Raw genomic sequence first — 22,917 nt, 5'->3', positions numbered from 1 at the left:
ATCTTGTTCACAAAAATGGGTCATGCAATGGCAAATTCAAATTCAATGACATATCAAACTTGTGCTCGAAGGAGACGGATCTAAAATTTAAATTTATCACAGAGTTGCCAATAAAGAATCATCACTGTTCTTCATAAGTAAACAAAATAAAAAGGCAAAAGATTCTACAGAACATGTATCATCATCACTGTTCTTCATAAGTAAACAAAATAAAAAGGCAAAAGATTCTACAGAACATGTATCATCACTCTGATCATGTACATTTCACTCCTTCAGTACCAGTATGCTCCAGGACTAGTGAACCCAAGAGAACAAATCTGGGAGAGAAAATAAAGAACACAAGTGAAGAAGATGAACTTAGTAATTACACGTATCAAATCGCGTGTTGCATGGATCTATAGTGGAGTTTCAGTCATCGGAGAGTGGAACCACCAATTTCACCATCGTGCATCTTTCTTTAGAGCGTCTTCACGTGTTTGCCTGCAATATCAGTTAAACTTAGTAACCTTATGTTTTTTTGGGTTGTTGGACGAGGGGCAGGGGGAATAAAGCTCACCAAGAGGAAGACTTTACCGGAAGTCACAGAACAGCTTGATCGAAATCCTAAGTTATTTTCTTAGGAAATTCCACCTATACGAGCTTCGCAAAGTAACAACCAGTCCTACATCCACCCAGATGAGGAGGAGGAGGATACTAGAATGAATTTAAACATCTCAAAAACCATTTCTGAGATTTTCATTGCTAATCATCTCTGATCACCACAATTGGTATATCTTACAGGGTGTATGGCACAAGCTTGACACTTGAGACTTATCACGAAAAGTGTCAATAAGCCAAAATGAGCTTAAAAGCCACAAGTACCCTGCCAAATTGTAACTTTTCAGCTTATAAGCATATCTAGTTTGACCAAAAATTTTACTATTGTATCCCTAATTACCCTTCCCAAAACAGAACTTCTACCTCCATTTCTGGCATTATTCCTTTTTCTTTGAGAAACAACATACCAGGTGTAGTCCCACAAAGTGATATATGGAGAGGTAGTGTGTACGCTGACCTTATCCCTACCTCGGAGGTAGAGAGGTTGTTTCCTTTTCTTAGAGAAAGTACCTTCTTAATTCAACTTTTTTTTTGTAAATACTTGTCAAGGCATTTAAGTCATTTTAACAGAAAAAAATGGTTATCAACCCTACAGCCTGTTTAAAACCAATTGTGAAGTTCATGGAGTACAAGTTCGGTGTCGTATGGAAAAGAGACTGCTTAATTTATGATTCTATAGAGTCGGGTAAAGATCCCTTGCAAGTTGTCTGATTCTTTCTCTTTTCATCGAATGGCTCGGTCTCTACTAAGAGACAAAAAGTCTGCTACTTTCTAGAATATATATCTCCTCTTCCAGTTATCGTTAATATGAGGATTCTCTTCCTTTAGTCCCATTCTCCTGTTTTCCATATTGACAATAATTTACTTCCACGTGGAAGGGAAAATACAGTAACATTCATACCTCAGGCCACAGGCAAATAAGACCCTTGAGCAAACAAATATTTATTTATTTTGCTAAGAAGAGCAAGGAAAATCTATAACGGATCTCAGAGAAAAACTCTTAAATACACAAGTGATACCTTGTAATGTCAAGCTATTCCACTATCCGAAGGGTAACTTCCTAAAACTCGCAAAAAGGTAGCAAATTCCTGCAAGGACAAAACAATTCTCATTCTGTGCTCGACTATACCACTATGACAACCCTTGTGAGTGGTCTTACTTTGCTCCTCCCTCCTGTATGAAAGACCAATAAATACTAAAACATCAAATATGACTAAAAAGTACCTTTAGATGCCCCAGAGCATTTTGAGCCCTTTGATCAGCCATTGATGCTTCGAAATCAACATAGAAAAGGTAAGGGAAGTACCTGCACACGCATGACATTATGACAAACTGTTTTTCTGAGTATAAGATGATACTTGTAAGGACGATGCACTTATACATAATTTGTGGTATATGTATATGGTGTATGTTATTCGCAGACGACATAGTATTGATCAACAACACACGAGATGGAGTTAACAACAGACAGGAGATATGGCGATAGGCCCTAGATTCTAAGGCGTCAAGTTAAGCAAGATCAAAAATAGAGTACATGGAGTGCAAATTCAGTGTCGCATCCGAGAAGGCAAATAGGAAAGTGAGGATTGATACACAACTCATCCCCAAGAAAGGAAGCTTCAAGTATCTTGGGTCTATAATACAAGAAAATGGGAGAACGACGTGGATGTTGCTTGCACATAGTTATGGAGTGGAGTGGACGAAACAGAGGCTGGCATACGGTGTCCTGTGACAAGAATGTGCAACTGATACTGTAAGAATTTTTTTTTGGGAGGAACTGGTAAGGTTGAATTCTTCAGCATTAAGGGTATGCTGTCTACCTCCAAAATGGGATCATTACAGATTCCCTAACAAATCTATAATCTAGAGTAATTATTAGACAGACTATGTTGTACGAGGTGGAGTGTTGGTCAGTCCAGAATTCGTATGTTCAACAGATGAAGGTAGCAGAAATGAGAATGTTTATATGGATGTGCGGACATACTAGAGAAGACAAGATTAGGAACGAAGATATATCAAGCAAGGTGGGAGTAGCCCTCGTGGTAGACAAGATGCGTGAAGCAAGGTTGAGATAGATCCGAAGAAATCACCTAGTGATTTTGCTTCAGCTGATTTGAATCTACTTCAAGGTTCTCAACACACTTCATTAACCATTAAGTCACATCACACCCTTGATTACATATTATCAGGAGTATGTATTAATTCTATTCTGAAATTGCGAATGCAAAGAGAAGAGTTGTATGGTACATACTTTGGAAATCCATCTGCACTATCCTCAAGCACCTTCAAAGCCTGCTTTTGCAGTGGACGACTCTCAATCTGAACCAAGATTTGGAGTTGCAATCAAAAGGTTTAGTTTGCATATCTAATGCAGGACGTAAGAAATAACCAGCAAATTTTCAGCAAAGTCAAACTAACCTTGGTAAGGTTAATATTCCGCATGGCAAAAACAGCTAGTGCCTTGAAAAGCACCCCCGGACCTTCATCAAGTGAAAAGACTACACTCGTCTGTCATGATCAATAGACAAGCACAAACCATAGAATTAGGTGAGAATAACTTTGAAGACATTCAAGAAAAACATATACCAATTCAGTTACAGTTTTGCTATATGCCGAAAAGTATCTAAATGCAGGACTAACCTTGAATGGTTTATCAGTACGAGGAATAATGGGCTCCCTAGCCAGCATAAGGAAGCGGGTGACGTTATCAGAATCATCCTGAAATATAAATAGTACATACATATGAAAAACTGACAAATGAATTGAATAATTAGACAACTAGCTAGTTACTTCAGATTTTTGTAAACCTGAATATCTTGTGCAAGCACATTCAAACCATAGATTCTAGATGCAGCTAAACTTGCAACTGCTCCTGCATCTTTGAGTTTGCTGAAAGCAATATACTGCAGAAATAGTCAATCAAAAACGTATAATTATTTAAATGTATAAATATAATATGTTGAATCCATTTTAATCTACCACGCAAATTGTGGAATCTTCTAAATCACAAAATGGAACAGTCAGAATATCTCGTCTAACCTTGGCTGCACCAGCAGTATCATCTACGGCTTCTCTGACCAATCCCAACTTCGTTAATGTGTTCTCGCACTGAGCAAGAGCCTGATGTATAACCAGGTTTTGTGTAAATGTGTTTCAAACCATATAAATTATTAGAAAGCAAAAGAAGCATGCCTGCGGATGGCTAAGAACTCTTTTCAGGTCTTCGATTTTGACGCCGTTGTTAGCCAGCAAACAGTGTCGAACTGCTAGTTTGACTTCTCCAACTATATGCAAACGATGTCTCAGCAAAAGGTCATAATTCCTGTGGATACTCCCCCCTAAAGAGTTTTCTATTGGTAAAACTGCTCTATCAACAAGCCACCTTTCAACAGCCTATCAAACAATAAAGGAAAGTGAAATCATGATCCGTTTTTTACACACAAGTGCAAAGGACATTGGAACTACTTCCTGCTACAATTAAAACCAACTGCAAAGAATCTACAGTTACCTACTTGATAAAAAAAAACCTTTAGTGACCTACTTGATTAAAAAAAAATCTTTAGCGTCCTTAGCCTTCAAAAAAAGTTAATCACACAAGATTTAGTTCAAGAATCATTTGTGACCCGAGCTACTATGTCTCTCCTCACCGAATTAATTCACCAAGACTGACTGAAACAATTTGAGGAGAAATGCTAAGCTAGCTGAAGGCCTGCAGTATACTTTTTGAGAGTTGGTACATTAAAGGGATCAGTTAAAGCTGCTTGGGCCTGACACAACCTAAAGGGGAATTGGTAACCTTCTTCCGATCGAGAGTGAGCGGACGGTACTTGTGATCAGATAACTTCTGTTGATATAAGACGCAAATCATTGTGTTAGATTTTAGAAACAAATAAGGTATTCAATCCACAAAATGTTGGGACTACGACTAGATATTCTGCCCATGCACTAGTATTTCTATTCCTGCATGCTACAACCAACCAATGTCCAACCCAAGATAGATATACCAAGCAAATATTATAATAAATTGACAAAATGGCTGAGAGTATTTTCCACTCCAAGTTTCAAAAGTATGTAACTTTCATCAACACCACTTGACTACCTCTAGATATTCCAATAAGAAACCAATATCAGGTTATGATCTAAGCCAAGCCCCAAAATAGAGGCATTCAGAAATCATAAGAAAGGTAGAGATAGGTAAGGACGAACTCAATTATAGAGACGTATTATGAACACAAGGGATGACGTCTGATGAAGTCTATAGGTGAACAAAAGAAAACTACAGGAGTAAAACAGCATTTTTCACATAACATTCCAAGGCAATAAGCATTTTCCCAGCTTGGGCAGCTTCTTCTTAAATATCAGAAATTTCTTACACAGGTAGATTCTAGGTTTAACTAACCGCTCTGTTCATATCCATATTGACAATAACGCATAAATCATTTATTAGCTTATAATTGAACTGTTGACCACCAGTATTTATTTATTTATTAAAGGAAAAAAGAAACAGAGCCCATAACTATGAACAAAATATCAGAAATCTAGCAAGTTATTGTTAAAGTGAAATGCTTCAAGACAAAAGTCGGTCAACAGTATTAACAAATGGTAATATAGTCTAAACCTTTTATTTGTGATAAGTAGTCTTAACCTTATTTGTTAATAACTAGAATTTCAACATTCATGGTATGGACATAATGACAATGTCTTATGCAAGGAACAGTTCAGTCAGTGAGTATTTTCAAGATGTTAAAAAGTATGAACCTTTGCCTCTGATTGGAATAAATGTCAACACAAGTAACAAACTTTGTAACTGGTCATAGAGGAACGCACTATTAAAGATAATATAATAATTTAACAGCAGCTATTTCTTAAGATCTTACCTATAAAAGCAATTTCTTAAGCTCTTCTTTTGATTTAAGGATATTTAACTATTTTACAAGGTACATACTACTCCTTGCTTTTAAGTAAAATTAGGACATCAAGCGTGTAGCTCATGGTTAACGCCACATATGAGATCAATATACTTACACTTCCGAAACAATTTTTCACTCAACTAACTATACCTCAATCCAAATTAGTTGATGTCGGACTTATGAATCCTTTGTATCAAACTTTGCATCTATTCCTCTCTATTCAGGTCAATTTCATTTCAATACTAAGCATTAAGCAATCAGTCCCCTTTTCCTGACAACATGGTACTAACAAACTTGCCCTCTCCTCAACTATTCCACCAAGCGGTTTGTTACCGCCTACAAGCACAGAGTTAGAGTAATGCAACCCAGCATGACTAGAACATACAGTTTACTAAATACTTTATCTTATAAGAAATTAGAAGATCTCTAAAAGGATGCATTTTCCAAATGTAAAAGTTACTCCAACACGAACATACATGTCACTAGCCTGAAGAAAAGAAGAAGAGACGTTTGACAACCAGGATAACCAGAAGAACAGAAGAAGAGACGTTTGACAACCAGGATAACTTGACGTTTGACATCAAGTTATTTAACAACTGAGTCTTTTTAGCTTCCATTTTTATTCTATTCTTAACTTAATCCGCATGATTCCAAGAGATTATAGATCTTTTTAGACAGATGCCTCATGTTATTCTACTACCCGTTTCTTTTTCTTCTTTTTTTGGATAAAAAGATTTCCCCCTTCAACACATTATGTCCTCTTATTGACACACCCACAAACCGGGTATATATGGGGTCTACATATGACATCGACAAATCATCGCAGTCAACCTTAATTTATCTTATCCTTTTTGCCTGCTACTTGCACCATCTGTAAGGTCTGATCATTTCTAATACAACAACATACCCAGTGACACATCTATTGCAATATTATATTTCAATTACATTACATGTTGGGTCCAGAGATCTAATTTTTACTCTCATATAACATTGCTTGTCTCAAATCCATTCACAAAACCTGTCATTTCGTTAGAATTTCCAATTGCTTATAACCTTATAACACTCCTCCACTTCACCCGTCCTATTATAATTCTATAACTTATATAGATAGCATTTAACTTTTTACTTTTTCTTTTGAAAGGTAAGAAATAGTTATTTACACGGATTAAAAGAAATGCATACTTCATCAAGACAAACAAATTCAGGACTAATCATTATAGAATACAAAGGAGAACTTACTTCAAAAGCAGTATCAAATTGTTCGCACGGAACTGCTTCACAGTTGGGGTATGCTTTCTCTGCAGCTGATTCACTATAAGCACCACGCACACCCTGAAAACACAATAATTCAACCAATCAGAAATCCTCAACAAGAGGAAGACGAGCAACCTCATTAGCAGACACACATACAAATTTTGAAACTAGTGAGAGCAAAAATAAATAATCCGAGCCCAAAACACCCACTCCATCGATGGATCTGCCTCTTTTTATGGGTGGATTAAAGATTAAACTTTATGGGTTCAATACTTAAATCCTTAGCATTGAACCCATTGTACTTATAAAATCAAGTGTTCAGACCTACTACTTATATTTTTACATATAAATTTATGCTCAGGATCAGAACTACTGATTTAGACGAGTGAGCTCTACATCCACCACTACCACTGTTAATCAACTAGTACAAACAAAAAAATCACCCACCCATACCTGATAAGCAACCCGAAGACGAGAACCTTGAGAAGCCATATTGTTCAAATCAGCCGAAGTTAATGGCCCTGAAATTCACCAATATCAATTTTTCAACACAAAACAATCAATACAATCACATTATCACAAGAAAAAAAAAACTAAATCTATCCATTTTACAAAAAGCCGCAACTTACTAGGCAAGGGATTAGGTGAATCCTTAGCATTAAATTCATAAGGATTCTCATCATTGACTTTATTCAGCTCAATCGCTTGTCCTTTCTTAATTTCACCTCCAAATGCACTGTTACTCTGGTCACCAGCGCTACACGCGTAGATCGAGATACAACGACGTCGTTTAGGTAACGGAGTGAAGAAACTCTGATTGAGAGATGGTAGATTTGAGGTGGTTGATTCAGGAGTGGAAAGGGAGAGGGAGAGCTTCGGTGACCTAACAATGGTGGCCGCCATGGCTGTGGTTTGTTCACTTGTTTTACTCTTTTCTGTGTGTGTTTTGCATGACAGAGAGAAATGGTGTTAGCTCTAGTGTCACTGTTTTGTTGGTGTAGAGTTTACCAGAATTGTTGGTGAATTAAGAGGTAAGTTATAAACCTCCTCCTTTTTTTTCCGAATACGATAAATCTTGTTTCAGTATCATATTCTATAAAATCGCTAAAATGAAAATGATATTTTTTCTCTTTTTGATTTTTCGCTCGATATTTTTGGTTCATATTGGAGCTCTGATCAAATCTAGATCACGCATTGCAAAGTTCGTTCAAGAGTGATGCTCTCAACAAGATTTTTTATATATATCTAGAACTGAGCCATCAAGTCAAAAGTGTACTACTCTCACCAACCAATGCACCACAAAATGACTTTAACCAAACCCTATATCGATCGAGAAGGTACGCGACAAAGTTTTGAATATGTTGATAGTTCATATTCAAGGGATCGCTCTTAATTAGAATTCTTACTAATATAAAAAAAATATTAAAAGATAATGTATATACCAAAACAAAATTTAACATACCTTATAGGTCAATTTCGTATAAAAATTACTATTTTTTACTTTTTTTTAATTAAAAAATTAACAAAAATCCTTCTTTTCTTTTTGACAAAAATTATAAGATGTCTTTCGATTAGTTTCATATGAATTTAAAAAATATAGGTCAAAGGTATAAATAGTCTAATTGTAGAATTCTTCTATGTCATGACACATGCTTTGGTTCGATTCTGTTTTTATTTATTTCATTTTTATGACTTTTACCAATTTCTAAAAAATTGAAAAAAAAAGTGTTGATTTTTTCCTTCGTAGTTCATACTAAGATATGAAATTGGTGCTTAAAGATATTGTTGTAAAATATTGAAAATAACAAAAATTCTCGTAACTTGAGATATGTTTGACATTATCCTTTAAGATATTTCAACTAATATAGATATATTCAAAAAAATTCAGCAAATTTTTCTTATACGAAATTACGAATCAAAATCAAACCAAGATTAAAAAAACCAACAAGTAAGAGGAGAACAGATGTTGTGTCAACTTCTTATAATGAAAGCCACATAAATTCTAATCAAATGTGGGAATATCTCAAAGACATGAACTTTATTTTTGAGATATTAAAAAAAAAAAAATTCCAACAGATGTTGTGTTCAACCTGAAATACAATCATGAAATGAAAAGTATCGAACTCTACATTTGAAACTTCGACGTAGTCATTCATTAGTAGCTCGTTGCTACAACTTCTGATGGTATCGAAAAATGTCCATCAGTTAGATGCTATGCTTACAGGAATCTGTGAAAACAAGAAACCAAAGAGAGAACAACATAATTCTATTAGAAAGTTGTTATCAAGTTGAACCTGAAGTGTGTCTGTTTCACATAATAAGGCGCTGAGAGGATCGATAACATAGTTTATCTACACAGCAACTATGGAAGTTTAAGAAATATATCCCTTGATCTTCAAACTCTCAACGGCGTCCCTAATTATTTGCTCCATTTCAATAAATTCCAGTCCCAAATCCATCAACTTCTTAGCTCCATCCTTGGCTCTTAATAGTCCAGGTTGAGTATCTTTTGGCAACCTGATCCGAACAAGCAAAATACAACAAAGAATAACTAGTATGTAGTGTACTATATTAACGAGAAACTCGAATTGATAAAAGAGTATCTGCATACTAGGGCATAAAAAACTCAGATTAGAACTTAGAAGAGTATTACCTAGGAATGTTATATTCAGGGTAAAGCTCTGCAACCTTAGCCGCGAAGTCTCCATAGTGAGTTATGGCTTCAACACACATGTGCCTTCCTTTTGCTGATTTGTTTTCATACACAAGAATATGAGCCAATGCCACATCCTTGACATGGACTAATCCCATAAAGAAATCTTTATATGTATCGGTGCAGCCTGAGTATAAACAAAGTGACAAGGCATGTTGAGGACACCAGCAACAAAGTTCCATAGCTAAATATCCATCAAAGATATTTAAAAGCTTTAGAAAATATGATTCTAAGAGAAAGGTTCAGCACAGATCAGTAGGTGGCAATATAAATTAACGCACTGATTCTTTCAACAAGAATTCAAATTGAAGAGAAGAAAAATAGGAACAACAATCTACCCCCATCCTAGGGCTCTCCTTGCAGACACGAGGAAAATGGAACTCATTACTCAATGTTACCTTGAAGAAGACGAAGAATCATTTGCATGCTAGCATTAAGGCTTGGTGGGATAATAGGGCCCATTACAGTTCCTGGATTCACCACAACAATATCCAAATCTTTTTCCTTGGCAAATTTCCAAGCATCTTTTTCAGCAAGTGTTTTTGACAAAGGATACCATACCTAAAACATAAGATTGACATCAATGTCATTTAAGGAACCAACGAACATCACATTTGAAGGGAGCTGATAAGAAATGCTAAATTTACAAGAAAATTCAGCAGAAATCAAAAGAAGGAAGTAGGCTAATCTTTTTCACGAAATGTGTTTTGTCTAGGCAAAAGCCAAGCAAGTCCAGATTTAGTCGAGCTTTTGCTTCTATATTCTTTTAGATATTTTAGCCTAACTTACTGACTAAGCATTAAAAACTTAGTTAATTTAATCAGTACCAAATAAGATATTAACCATAAGGCATACAAAGGGGTAATTTTTCTTCATCTTCCATGGCTTTCAAGATGCTGTTGTATCTACTTTGTTAGTTTTATAGTTAAGTAAATAGTACAAAGGGTTTAAGCAGGTTAATCAATGGTATGCATAGCAATATTTTCTTTTTATGAAGCTAATAGTTCATTGATTTGACGAGGATATCCCGCATACAAGACATAAACCAGAGTAGAGCATTTTACACAAGCATTATTCTCCACTAAACGCCTATTCGTAGACTGATTGGAACATATCATATGCTTCAAAGTTCAAACGAACCATAAAGTTCCATTTATTTCCACAAGATTATTTTCACTCTTCAAAAGCACTTAAGTTCCATTTCTCCATATTGCCCATACGAGCACCAAAGGAGTTTTTACTGTCTCTTTTTTTTATAAACTACCACCCAAGCTTCACATCTTTGATAATCCATGACATTATCGTTGCCTCTGAATATTCTCAAGAGTAGACTCTCACTTTACTCCAAGACGCTTTAAGGCTTAAGGAATTCTCTTATTTGTAGCACATAAAGCCTCTTATTGTTCATATCGGGTAGCTTAGTCAAAATAACGGCATACCTTAACAATAACTTGATATTCATGAATCAACCGAACTTCTCTAATTTGAGTTCTTGTTATTTTCTTTTCACTCAAGAACAACTAAACATAACCTCATTTTAAGCAACTCACACAATACATGGATGGAGGGAAACATATAATTCTGATAAAGAAGATAGGTGAAATGTATGTACCCCATTCTGTTTGCAGTACTCAATATCAGTCCAGCAATCCTCATTCATGATACAATCAGCTGGCCAATTAGGATTTGGGGTGATGGACGATACAGATGAAGTCACTACCACACGCTTAACACCAAGCTCCTTTGATGCTGTAAGTACATTACTAGTGCCTTTGATTGCTGGTGACAGAAGATCATTCTATAATTCACACGACCATAACCCCATGTAGATAACAGAAAGAATAGCAAATTAATACCGAAACTACAAATCAATATGAAGAACAAGTAAATGAGCAATAGCAGAAGCCAGACTAGAAGTCCACCGGTTCGGTGTAGCTTTAGTTCAAACACTATATTTGTATTAAAAATGGGCCAAATATACCTCAACCATTCAAAAGGGATCAGTTTTACAGTCCGCACTGTTATTTGGCTCGAAAATACCTTATGTTACATTTTTGGCTCCAGAACATCCTCCAACTAGCAAAATGCTTCAAAAATATCTTCTTTTTTAACAGTTGCTCCAAAACAAATAAAAATGGTTCAGTCTTGCCCTTTAATTACTCAAAATAGGACAATTTGAATAGTTCAACAGCAAAATTGAACCATTTTTTCTTTGTTTTGGAGCAATCACTAGAAAGATTGATATTTTTTAGCCATTTTAGTATTTTTGAGCCAAAAATATATTGATAATGGACATTTTTTAACCAAACACATAACAGAGCTTAAAATTGATTCATTTTGAATAGTTAAATGCCCAAACTACTATCACCCGATATCGCTATCCTAAAATTTAGAACAAATAAAGTTCAAAATCTCAGTCCACATAGCACCAAAATTAGTAGTAAAAAATTTAAAATAAAGAGGGGTTCTCGAACCCACCTCAGGATCTTTAACTTCATCAACAATGCAAGGAGAAGCAAGATGAAAAACACCAACAGCACCAGTAATCGCAGAAACAATTGAATCGTAATCAAGCAAATCAATTTGATAAAGACGAAGACGAGATTCAGCTCCTTCTAAACCAAGTAAATGCTTCGTCTCCTTCTCATCATCTACAAAAAATCAACAAAATTAGGAAGAAAAAAAAAACTTAATCCGAACCAGAAATTGATCAAAATGAAAAGGCAACTCACTGAGATCTTTAACAGTAGCGTGAACAGTGTAGCCACGGTCAAGTAGAGAACTAACAAGCCATGAACCAATAAAACCGCTGCCTCCGGTAACACACACTACTTCACCTTCTCCGTTTGCCATTTTTTATCAGTTCACTTCGCCGGAAAATGCCTTTTTGAGTTTATCAGTGAAAGAAGAAAATGGGGGAAAAATAAGCTCTACCTATGATTCTTTATCCAATTAGAATAATACAAATCTATTTGGTTGTATTATTTGATAACAAAGTTATTTTGCCATTAATTATCGCCGATAAATTTTTTTATTAATTTATCGATATTGTATCACGAAAGTATAAATAGTGAGATAAATAATCTCAGAACGATCAAATATTTTATATCAAACTAAGATAAAATGTAAAAATTATGTATACATTATATCTCACTCAGACTAAACTATTTGAGTTTTGTTCTAACAAATGGCAAGAGATTGGAAGAGAAAATGAAACACAATCCTTTCAAAATATTCTCTCTAACTCCGTCACGTTTTAGATTCTAAAAAATGAAATCGTGACAATTAAAACGATACAGAAAAAGTACAACCAAGTATATATGCAAGATATACTTCATGTTGACAAATCTATCACAATCTAGACAAACGAATCATATATATTATTCGGCTATCTAGTTTATTAAAAGCGAACAAAGTATACACACTATACTGATATATACATAAAATATACATAGGTATATATAATATATACATGTTATACATGTATAACTAAGTGTATATGTAGCATATATTTCGATTGTTTTTTATAAACTAAATGGTTGAATGATATATATTGTTATTATTCATATTTTAAAACTCCATTGATCTATAAGTAAGAACATATAGAACATTAAAGATCAAACAAGTGTTCTTTTCTTATTTGGTTGTTATATTTAAGTAGACAAACTTTATAATGTATTACTACTCAATACATATGGTGTTTTTTTCCACCTGAATTAAATAAGTTTATACTCTTGATATAAAAAATAATGAGAAATATGTTTTTCTTCGATTTTATAAAGTATCGAATTCATTCAAAAATATTGAAAATAACAAAGTATACTATATAAAGCATGATATTACCACTTGCTTGCATTTGTTATGATTGTTTTCATGTGAATATGTCTAAGGCTCTAGGCTATGACTTATGAATATGGCTTACTGTATTTGTATCATTTTTTTTTACTTCAAGTATAAACTTACCCATAATAGGAGGGAAAATGAGTTAACTTTGAAATGTATGAATAAGAAATGAACAGTCTCATCTATTCGTAAGTAAACTTATAAGGTAATTTATGAATTTATGTGAAGCTAATAAGTTTTGCTTAAATACTCTTCATGAATTAAGAAATTTAATAAGTATTTGTAAATATTTAAATTTGAATCAAATATTTCCTTAGATCGCTATAAAATACAAATAAATTTTTTAAGGGATAATGCACAAGTATCCCCTCAAGTTATGTCCGAAATTTTAGAGACACACTTATACTATAGTAAGGTCCTATTACCCTTGGACTTATTTTATTAATAATTTTTTACCTCTTTTCGGTCTCGTGGCACTATCTTGTGGGCCCAACGCTAGTTGACTTTTTTTTCAAGCTAGTGCCACATAGGCTGAAAAGGGATAGAAAATTACTTATAAAATAAGTTCAGGGGGTAATAGGACATCAGTATAGTATAAGTGTGTCTCTGAGATTTTCGACATAGGTTGAAGGGGTACTTGTGCATTTTCCCATTTTGAATCAACTTTTATTTCTCAAACTTAAAGTAATCATTAATTACATTATTCTCTATCTCATTTGATATTCGACTTCCACCACTGCTCATGGTCTCCGTTTTTCCTATAGTATATGAAAGAGAGAGAGAGAGAGTTTAACTGAGATAAAATTTAATTAAAAGGGCTTTTTAGGTTAGAAGTTATGGTATATGACGAAACTAAAACTTCTCATGGATCTTACTTCTTATTATAATTTTTTTTCAATTTGAAAAGGGAGTAAAGCATGACTACGCTCCGTAGATAAACTCATCAATAGTGAATGACAATGATTACTAGTACGATAAAATCTGACAAAAAGTAATCTTCAGAAATTAGGATTGCTTTTTTCTATTGGTTTAATTCGCCAATAGGCAGAATCAAACCGTCGATTCCTGATCATTGCTTGATTAACTATGTCAGAAGCGTTTAAGTTTTCAATCCTACAGAAAGTAAAGGTGGACATTGTCCTTTTGAAAGCTTAGTAAATGTGAGACCTATCAAGTTTTCACTTGATCATGTAAGGCTATAGTCTATGATTCTTGCTTTGATGACAATATATCATTAGTTGCTTCCTTAATTTGGAAAGACCGATATAATTATATATTTTTTTGTTCTCGCTATTTTATATATATATATATATATATATATATATATATATATATATATATATATATATATTCAATTAAATTTAAAATTACATTGAAAAAAGTATTTATTAGTATGTGAAAGTCGTTTTAGCACATCAAATTCAAAAGACCAAATTGGTCAAGTGGGGATATGGTCAATAAATAAATAAATATATATATATATATATATATATATATATATATATATATAGATAGATAGATAGATAGATAGATGAAGTTATATATAACCATTTACATAAGCATTAAAATTTTAATTGGATTGGTTCTTTAAGTCCTATTAGATATAACTTATTAGGGTTGAACCATTAATCGAATTATATAAATTAAACAAGTTCATTTTATTAGTATTAGTTTTATAAGTTCAAAAACCACTTTATTTTAAGGTTCAAAATTCTAAGACATGCTAAATATTTAATGACATAATATTCCAAATAAACTTAAAGTCGAAGAAATAATATAATAAGTTCAAAATTAGTGTCTAGGTAAGTGGTATTATACATATGTCTATCCCCTAACAACAATAGAAATAATTTTTAGCGAAATTAAATATTGATATTAATAAAGAATACTAAAATTTTTATCGCAATTAGTTAAGTGCCATTAAAACAAATATCAGCTAAAGCTTTAGGGACATATACAAAGAATAACAATTAACGCTAAAAATACATATTTAGCGGCAATTAATTCACAATCATTTTTTGTTGTAGTACCTATAGGACTAATCTTATTCTATTTTTGTAGGATTGAAAAATTATTTCGATTAAGCCTCAAATTTTGAGTGTGTTATATTTTACGAGTCCAAATAATAGGATTTCTGCAGATTAAGGACTTCTTTTTTTGCTTTCTTTCATCAAACTTAGTACAAAGAAATCTCAGATCTAAAATAGACCAAAAGCCCTTTAATATCATTTCTAATTAAGGAACCATATTGTGATATGCGTCAATAAGATTACCAAAAGCTTTTGTGGTACACTATTCACTCCGATGCTTAAGATGAAATCAATTTTTAATACGATTCAAAAAAATATACAATCAAAATAAGATATAAAGAAAAATAAGATAACAATTTTTCAACAAAGAAGATTTTGCTCCCCCGCCTCTACCCTTGATAGGGATGGGGCTATTGGGGGGAGGGGGAAAAGGTGCAGAAAACGATAAAATCGAGAGATATATTTGACACTAAAAAAATTATATCAAATTATCCAAAAGCAAATTTTCAATTGTCAATAACAGACATTTATATATATATATATATATAAAAGAAAAATTAGTACAATATATTATATATATATATATAAAATAAAATATTATAAAACCTGTCACGCCCAAATCTTGAAGTAAGATTTGGTCTGGCAAATAGATGAAAATCTATTATGAAAATTGTGTCTTTAATTATTATTTAATTATTCCTCCATAATATTCCCTTTCAGTTATAAATAATCATCGGATCTTACCTTAAAATAATAAATAATCATGATAGAATATCTTGAAAACAAGCTACTATTTCATTTTAATATTTATATTTTATTTGCAGACAAAATACAACAGTCCCAGCTTGTATGTCAAACATAGTGTTCATAAATCCAACTCCGAATCATCAATTTGATATGATTTTCGAAATTTTGAATCCGAGTTTGAGTTCAAGTTTTGAAAATTTAAAAAAAAAAAAAACTTTCTGATAGCATTATCTCCGAAAATATGTCATGTAACATACGATTTTAACTTAGTCAAATTTTAATTTGGATATTAAACATCAAATAAAAAATTGAAAAAAAAATATATTTATTGCTTAGATAAATGAGTGTTAATTACACCATAGTAGTGTTTAATTGAATAAGATTTTTATAATAAAAAAATAAGAAACTTTTATTATACACTTAATTTGTTTCAAAATTTGTGATCTTAAATATATTTTAACATCTTTATAGATATAAGGGGCCGTTTGATGATTCAAAATCATGTTATTTTTTAATAATATAATCAAATTATCTAAAATATATGATAAAGTTAATCTCAAAATTTTATAACAGATTAACCCTTAAAGTTATTATAATTATTATTATTATTATTATTCCAATAAGCCTAAGTTTAAAGTTTAAAGTTAAAGTTTTTCTTTTTCTTAAACAAAAACTAAAAATGAAATATTATCATTTAAAAGGGGTAAAAAAGAAAAATCCAATAGAATATAAGAAAAAAAAGTTTCATTAATTTGTTAATCAATATTAGACAGACAAACAAAAATGATACACAACCCATGAAACCAAAAAAAGAAAAAAAACAACATAGGGATTAATAACATCTAAACATAATATTCTTAGATATTTAAATTAAAAAAATTAAAACTGTCTAATCTATGAATTAAACATCTACATTAAAGGGCTATTAATAAGTCCATGCCAATTAGAAGAACCCCCAAATCCATTCCAACTTTGTTTGTTTGTTGAATATTCAAAATCATTTGTATTCATGTTGTTGTTAACATGATGATCTCCACTCATTTGTTGCCATGGAAATCCCCACAAGACTTTGTTGTTGTTATTATTGTCATGACCTTCTCTTGATCGTGCCACGTTGCACATCTCTTGCTTCATCGTTGTTGTCATCATTGTACCAATACTCATTTGATCTTGATCATAACTCAATCCCATTTCTCCATTCTCTACCAATTGCCCCATGTTCGCGTAATTATACATGTTGTGTTGAAACAATCCGTGATGATTTTCGAGAAATCCACCTCTTAGTGCATCTAGAAAGGTGGTACTAGTGTTATCGTTGTTAGTATTGTACATCATTGACATGTTGTTGTTGGTATCCTGTTCTTGATCGATCGCATTTGTCTGTTTCTGGAGCCTGGCGAATGCTAGGCTCAAATCAGTTGAGGAATTACTGCTGTTAGGGCTAATGTTATCTTGGCTTGATCGCTTTGCTGATGATAATTTTTTGTTTTTTCTACAACCACCACCAACTGGAACATTTCTCAGCGTACCTCCTTTAGTCCAGTACCTTCTGCAGGATTTGCAGAAGTATCGCGGTTGAGTCAGGCTGTAATTGTTATAGTAACAGAATTTCGTGTTGGCAGAGTCACATCTTGGACATTTCTGAGGTTGTTGCTCTGCTGCTGCAGGCCTTGGCTTCTTTTGATCTTGATCTGGTTTTGCGCAAACCAACATGCTTTCTAGTGTTTGTGAAGTCATTTCCTGGACGGCACAAATCAAGAAAACCTAAGATTTATCATCCAATTCACGAGGAGTTCCAGTTAGGAAAGCAATACTAATGCATCACACCCAATGGGGGTGCATGTTAAATTAGGTCTTAAGCGAGTCCATCCATCTCATTAATCACTGATGTGACACTTTTGGCATTCCTTTAACAGTGCGGCCTTTTTTGAACCTAGTGGGAACGTGAAGTGTATGATGATGCTCTGAGTTATTCTTTTTTTTAGATTAGAACTTAACTCAATCACTCACATTATTGGTTTCAAGTCCAGATAATTAAAAAATCATAAAATCATTTAAATTTACGATGAATTTTCACAATACGCCATACTAACTCAAACTATCAATTGATAAGAGTAAATAAAATTCAAAGTACCTAAACAAATGTTGCTTAAACTCATTTTGACAAAATTTGCTAAACCTAAATGTTATTTATATGTACCAAAATTTACTAAACCTAAACATGAGTACACTCTATATATTTCCTTTCTTCTTCTTCTTCTTTTTTTTAAAAAAGAAATTCTCTTGTATTTAAAAACAAAACAAAACATGAACACACAAAAAAGAGTAAGAAAAAAAGAAAAATCAAAGAATAGAAGATCCCAAAACAACAAAACTACTTTATTACATCTCTCTTTTTCTTTTTTTTTCATTAACTAAATATCAAATGATTGAATAATCGCGAGTAATTTACTTACGAAAATAAAAAAACCTTAATAAAAATAACCAAAATACAAGAAATACTATTAATATTATATTTACCTGCTGATGATGATCCATTATGCACATTAATCAGCTGTATATAGTTAGCAACTCAATTTCTAATAATTTTTTTCTTCAGTTTCTAGATATTTTTGAAACCAAAATTAATGTATAAAAGTTAGAAGAGAAGTAGAAGAGATTGAAAGATATGAATAGAGAGAAGAATTAGTAGTGCAAAAGCATTAAGATAAGAAAAAAAATTTCATGTGTATATATAGAAGAAAATAAAAGGATGGAAAGAATGTGAGTGGTGTGGGGGGGGGGGGGGGGGTGGAGGGGGTGTTTGTATAGTACATGTCAGTCGATAAAAATATGGATTGTGGTGCGGGAGAGAGAAAAAACGAATGATGTAATGATAACAAGAGGATGTACGAGAAATGTGTGCATCTATCGAGGTTTTTTTATCATACACGTAAAGTTAATAGTAATATAAACAAAAAAAAAGATAATGGAAATTTTTGGTGAAAGTAACAAAAAATCCGTTCGTATTAAGCTTAACTAAATTTTAATTTATGTATAATACTTAATATTCAAGAGGGAAGTGATATTCCTAATAAAATTTTATGAGATAAAGTCCTAAAAATACTAAATTGATCTAAAATAGTTTTTAAAAATTGAAAATCAGATTAATTTCAAAATCAAATATATATTTAAAGATAAGTTTTCAATTTATGATTACTGTAGTTTAATATGTAATTGTATAAATATTTTTTATTTCATTTTTTTATTCATCATATATGATATTTATATTAAAATTTAATTAGACTTAAATTTATATTATGCAAGGTCTTGTTCAGAAAATAAAATGCTTTCTTCAAAATTCATATATTTAAAATTTAAATTCGAAATATCTGATCAACCTAAATTTTGTTTATTATTCATTCAACTAGGAATAGTGGGGTCCTCTTTATGTTTGTGGGACCCATTCATGTGTGAAAATGCAACTATGCATTCAGTGGGGCCTATATTTGGTCCCCACTTAAACACTATAAAGATCTTCCATGGATTAGTTTTTATGTATCGATATTCGTATTAAAATTTAATTAAATTTATATTTTTATATATCAAGTTTGAAGTGATATTATTAATTAGAGAGGAATGAATGGCTAAAGATTAGATTTGATTTTGAAACTTTTAATTTAAAATAGAGAAATTTTAATCATCGCATCACAATTTAATTAAATATTTAGTGACTCTTTTGTCCTGTTTGAAAGCTCATGAGCCATGACCTTGTGTTTGCTCATGTCATTTTTCTGTTAGGCTAAGAATAATTTTAACAGCAAAATTTAATTTACATGCTAACTACAAAGGTTTCTTGCACTCTACTTCTCTATATATCATACAAATTTTGGTTGTATACAGTTTTGGATTATTGTGTATTTTCTTTTTTTTATTTGGTATTTAATATTTAATTATAGAATTTTGAAAAGCAACCGGTAAATCGAAGATAATAGAATATAATAAATGTATTTTTTTATATAGAAATTAGATTAAACAATAACGTACTTCATATTTTTTCCTCTATCTCAGGTTGTTTCACGATACCCTTTACAATCTGACATGCATTAATTTTTAGGCTCGATAATATCTGTTGTGAAATTTTTATCAATTATCCTCTTTTAAGATAATGAAATATACTAGTAATAAGTGTTCTTCTTTTATTTTATTTTAATTAAAAGATTTCTTAGATCATAATCTAAAAAGTTCTTTCGAAAAAATTCGGGAGTTATGAAAATAGGTTTAACCGTCTAAATATTTATATGTTAATGCAATCTATTGTTTCATATTTCAAACCCTAAAACTTTTTGAAATGACACTTATCATCCTACTACAATTTTTAGAGTTACATTTAAGTATAGTTCAAATCAATTATTTACCAAATCAAGGAAAGTATATTTTGTCATTTAAATGATATGATGATGATCATAAAGTTTAAAAAGACCTAAAAATCAAGAATTCTTTTTTCAAATTAAAAAGTATTTAAAGAAAATAAAATTGATAGTATTTTTTTTTTTGTCTCAGAAAGATGGAATAACATTTTGGCTCTAAACAATTGATCACTCAAAAAGGTTAAAATAATTAAAAAGCAAAGAATTCTTTTTTTTTTGTGTGTTGTTATTTGTTAATTTAGAAATTCACCCAAAAGGTAAAAAGAATTAAAAAAAAACAAGAAATATATCTTTTGGGGTTGTTAATTTAAAAATAAATAAAATCATTTTATATTTATCCTTTTTTGGGTGTTAAATAGACAGATTCCACGTGTCGCTTCAAGAGAGAGAAAAAATCTAGTTTTTTCTTCAACTTTTGTTTATATGATTTAAAATTACCCTCCAATTGAAATTTCATTGAAAAGTCATTGAAAAAATCTCGATGATATTGAATTAATAGTTCAATGAACGATAAAATCAGTCCAATTTCAAATAATATAAAAGTAAATTACTTATTTTTAACTTGAAATGAATTTTGATTTGTATTTATTTTCTAGGGTAAAACCCTAAAATCGTTAAATTATGATTAAATTTAAATCGATAACTTACGTCTTATCATAACGGTACTAAAAAAAAGTTAGAAAAAGAAAAGACTATTGACTAAATAATGGTGTTCCATGGAAAACAATATAATGTTAATAATGTTTGTAGTTGAAGATTGGTAATTGAAAGGGACAAATAATGATCATGAAAATAGGCAAAGTTGGCCACATTTGGCCAGGCAATTTACATTAGATAATAGACGCGGAATTAGAATTCAAACTTTATAAATTTTAAATTTGAAGTCGTAATCATATATAAAATATAAATTTTGAGCTACTGTTATTAAATTTGGCCAATCTCATATCAATCTTTAGCTTCACTCTTAATTTTGAAATATCGATTAATTTAAATTCATACTTTATAAATATAGAGAAAAATGTTTCCCACCAAAATTTAAACAAATATTCTTCCAAATGATTATACATGACCATTTATTGGATAAATTAAAATAATCTTTGTTTTATTTTTGCACACTTAATATCGATTTATGTAATTTGTGATATGATTAATTTAAATTTACATTAAAAAAAATAATCTTAAAAAATAAAACACTTTATAATAAATATAATTTCATATTCAGAAAATGTCTATTTTAAAATCTAACTAATTTGAGCCTATTATTTATTATAATTTTAATAAATATATTATATCTAATTAATCATATTAAAAATACTTAATTTTGATAAACTTAATATCATTATATTGTAATTGTTACTGTAAAATTTAAATTTAAAATCTTTGATTAAAATAGAATCGATTACTTAAATTCCACTAGAATATTTTTTGATGGTACAAGGTGTTGTCATTATAACACTACATACATAATTCATTTGTTCTATTATGTGCCACCTTGCATTATACAAGTTTGTGCTTGAAGAAAACGATGACAAAAAATTATATAAAAAAAATAAATCGAAAGGACAAGTATATATTTTTTTCGTCTCAAAATAAGTATTTCAATTTTTTTTTGTCTCGAAATAAATGTAACTTTTAGGAATTCAAGCAAAAATACTACTCGTACATATTTTTTAACCATACCCTTATATTTCATCTTTTATATATTATATTTATTAATTTTTTAATAAATATTAAAAATGACACTTATTTTAAAACGGAGGATGCTATCTGGATAATAATTATTTATTGTCCTACTTCATCATCAAATTATGCTACCTTATCTCATATGGACATTTCTTTTTCTTAAAGTTTTATTTTATTACCTTTTTTTTATATAAATATTTTTGGTAATTTAGTACTCCATCAAACGAAAATATGTTTTTTATTTTTAATTTATGTGTTATAGTTTGAATTAATATAAATATTAAGAAAATTATGAAATACAATTATGATTGAATGGATAAGATAATAAAGTGGAGGTGGTTGTTAATATAAAATTAACCAGTTAAATTAATTATGCTTAATATATATAAATCTAAGAAGAAGATTTACATGACAATTAATTAAGCTTAATGAAAATGTTAACGGTGGTTGTTGAAGGGAACTTATAAAATGAATTAATTTTAATGACTTTCTTATCCATTAAGATAGAAAATGAAGAGCACATGCAATCCACTAATATACAAGAAGGGAATAATTAATTAACAAATTATACTTAGCCAAATTAACTTTCCTTTTCCTCTTTTTTCCCCCCAATATTACCTAATTTAGAACCTAGATTCTTGGAGTGGTGGAAAATCAATGTTATAATTAGAAAATACTATTTTCTTCGTCTCAAATTATTTATGGTATTTTATATTAAAGAAAGAGACTCA

At 31.1% G+C, this 22,917-nt stretch overlaps 3 protein-coding genes across 3 annotated transcripts; all 3 read right to left on the bottom strand.

Moving 5' to 3' along the window:
* Nucleotides 1-104: 104 nt before the first annotated feature.
* Nucleotides 105-7,976, bottom strand: LOC101251252 (arogenate dehydratase 2). The gene is made up of 12 exons (XM_004251226.3): nt 7,391-7,976; nt 7,215-7,282; nt 6,747-6,839; nt 3,790-3,990; nt 3,637-3,717; nt 3,405-3,500; nt 3,238-3,315; nt 3,016-3,105; nt 2,849-2,916; nt 1,822-1,903; nt 1,617-1,685; nt 105-480 (listed from the first exon to the last, which is right to left on the bottom strand). The coding sequence occupies exons 1-11, from the start codon at nt 7,662-7,664 to the stop codon at nt 1,626-1,628; spliced, it is 1,191 nt and encodes a 396-aa protein (XP_004251274.1). The 5' UTR covers nt 7,665-7,976; the 3' UTR covers nt 105-480; nt 1,617-1,625.
* A 734-nt stretch (nt 7,977-8,710) lies between these two features.
* LOC101250958 (cinnamoyl-CoA reductase 2) lies at nt 8,711-12,765 on the bottom strand. Its single transcript, XM_004251225.5, has 6 exons — nt 12,207-12,765; nt 11,953-12,125; nt 11,087-11,272; nt 9,873-10,035; nt 9,415-9,601; nt 8,711-9,278 (listed from the first exon to the last, which is right to left on the bottom strand). The coding sequence occupies exons 1-6, from the start codon at nt 12,325-12,327 to the stop codon at nt 9,134-9,136; spliced, it is 975 nt and encodes a 324-aa protein (XP_004251273.1). The 5' UTR covers nt 12,328-12,765; the 3' UTR covers nt 8,711-9,133.
* A 4,058-nt stretch (nt 12,766-16,823) lies between these two features.
* Nucleotides 16,824-19,101, bottom strand: LOC101250661 (dof zinc finger protein DOF5.3). The gene is made up of 2 exons (XM_004251224.5): nt 18,615-19,101; nt 16,824-17,834 (listed from the first exon to the last, which is right to left on the bottom strand). Exons 1-2 carry the CDS (start codon nt 18,639-18,641, stop codon nt 17,004-17,006), a joined length of 858 nt encoding a protein of 285 aa, XP_004251272.2. The 5' UTR covers nt 18,642-19,101; the 3' UTR covers nt 16,824-17,003.
* Between the last annotated feature and the right edge of the window lie 3,816 nt (nt 19,102-22,917).

Source organism: Solanum lycopersicum, chromosome 11 (assembly GCF_036512215.1).
Source record: "Solanum lycopersicum chromosome 11, SLM_r2.1".
NCBI classification, from domain to species: domain Eukaryota; kingdom Viridiplantae; phylum Streptophyta; class Magnoliopsida; order Solanales; family Solanaceae; genus Solanum; species Solanum lycopersicum.
This window is presented reverse-complemented; position numbering and strand designations above follow the sequence as displayed.

Bases quoted from the DNA above. Each gene is read 5' to 3' on its own strand.
- LOC101251252 (XM_004251226.3), bottom strand. From the start codon at position 7,664: ATGGCGGCCACCATTGTTAGGTCACCGAAGCTCTCCCTCTCCCTTTCC. The intron at 3,718-3,789 runs GCATGCTTCTTT...GTTATACATCAG, and splicing joins GAGTTCTTAGCCATCCGCAG to GCTCTTGCTCAGTGCGAGAA. The intron at 3,501-3,636 runs GTTAGACGAGAT...CTATTTCTGCAG, and splicing joins ATACTGCTGGTGCAGCCAAG to TATATTGCTTTCAGCAAACT.
- LOC101250958 (XM_004251225.5), bottom strand. From the start codon at position 12,327: ATGGCAAACGGAGAAGGTGAAGTAGTGTGTGTTACCGGAGGCAGCGGT. The intron at 10,036-11,086 runs GTACATACATTT...CTTATGTTTTAG, and splicing joins AGTACTGCAAACAGAATGGG to GTATGGTATCCTTTGTCAAA. The intron at 9,279-9,414 runs GTAATACTCTTC...TGTTCGGATCAG, and splicing joins CCTGAATATAACATTCCTAG to GTTGCCAAAAGATACTCAAC.
- LOC101250661 (XM_004251224.5), bottom strand. From the start codon at position 18,641: ATGTGCATAATGGATCATCATCAGCAG. The intron at 17,835-18,614 runs GTAAATATAATA...TGTGCCGTCCAG, and splicing joins TAATGGATCATCATCAGCAG to GAAATGACTTCACAAACACT.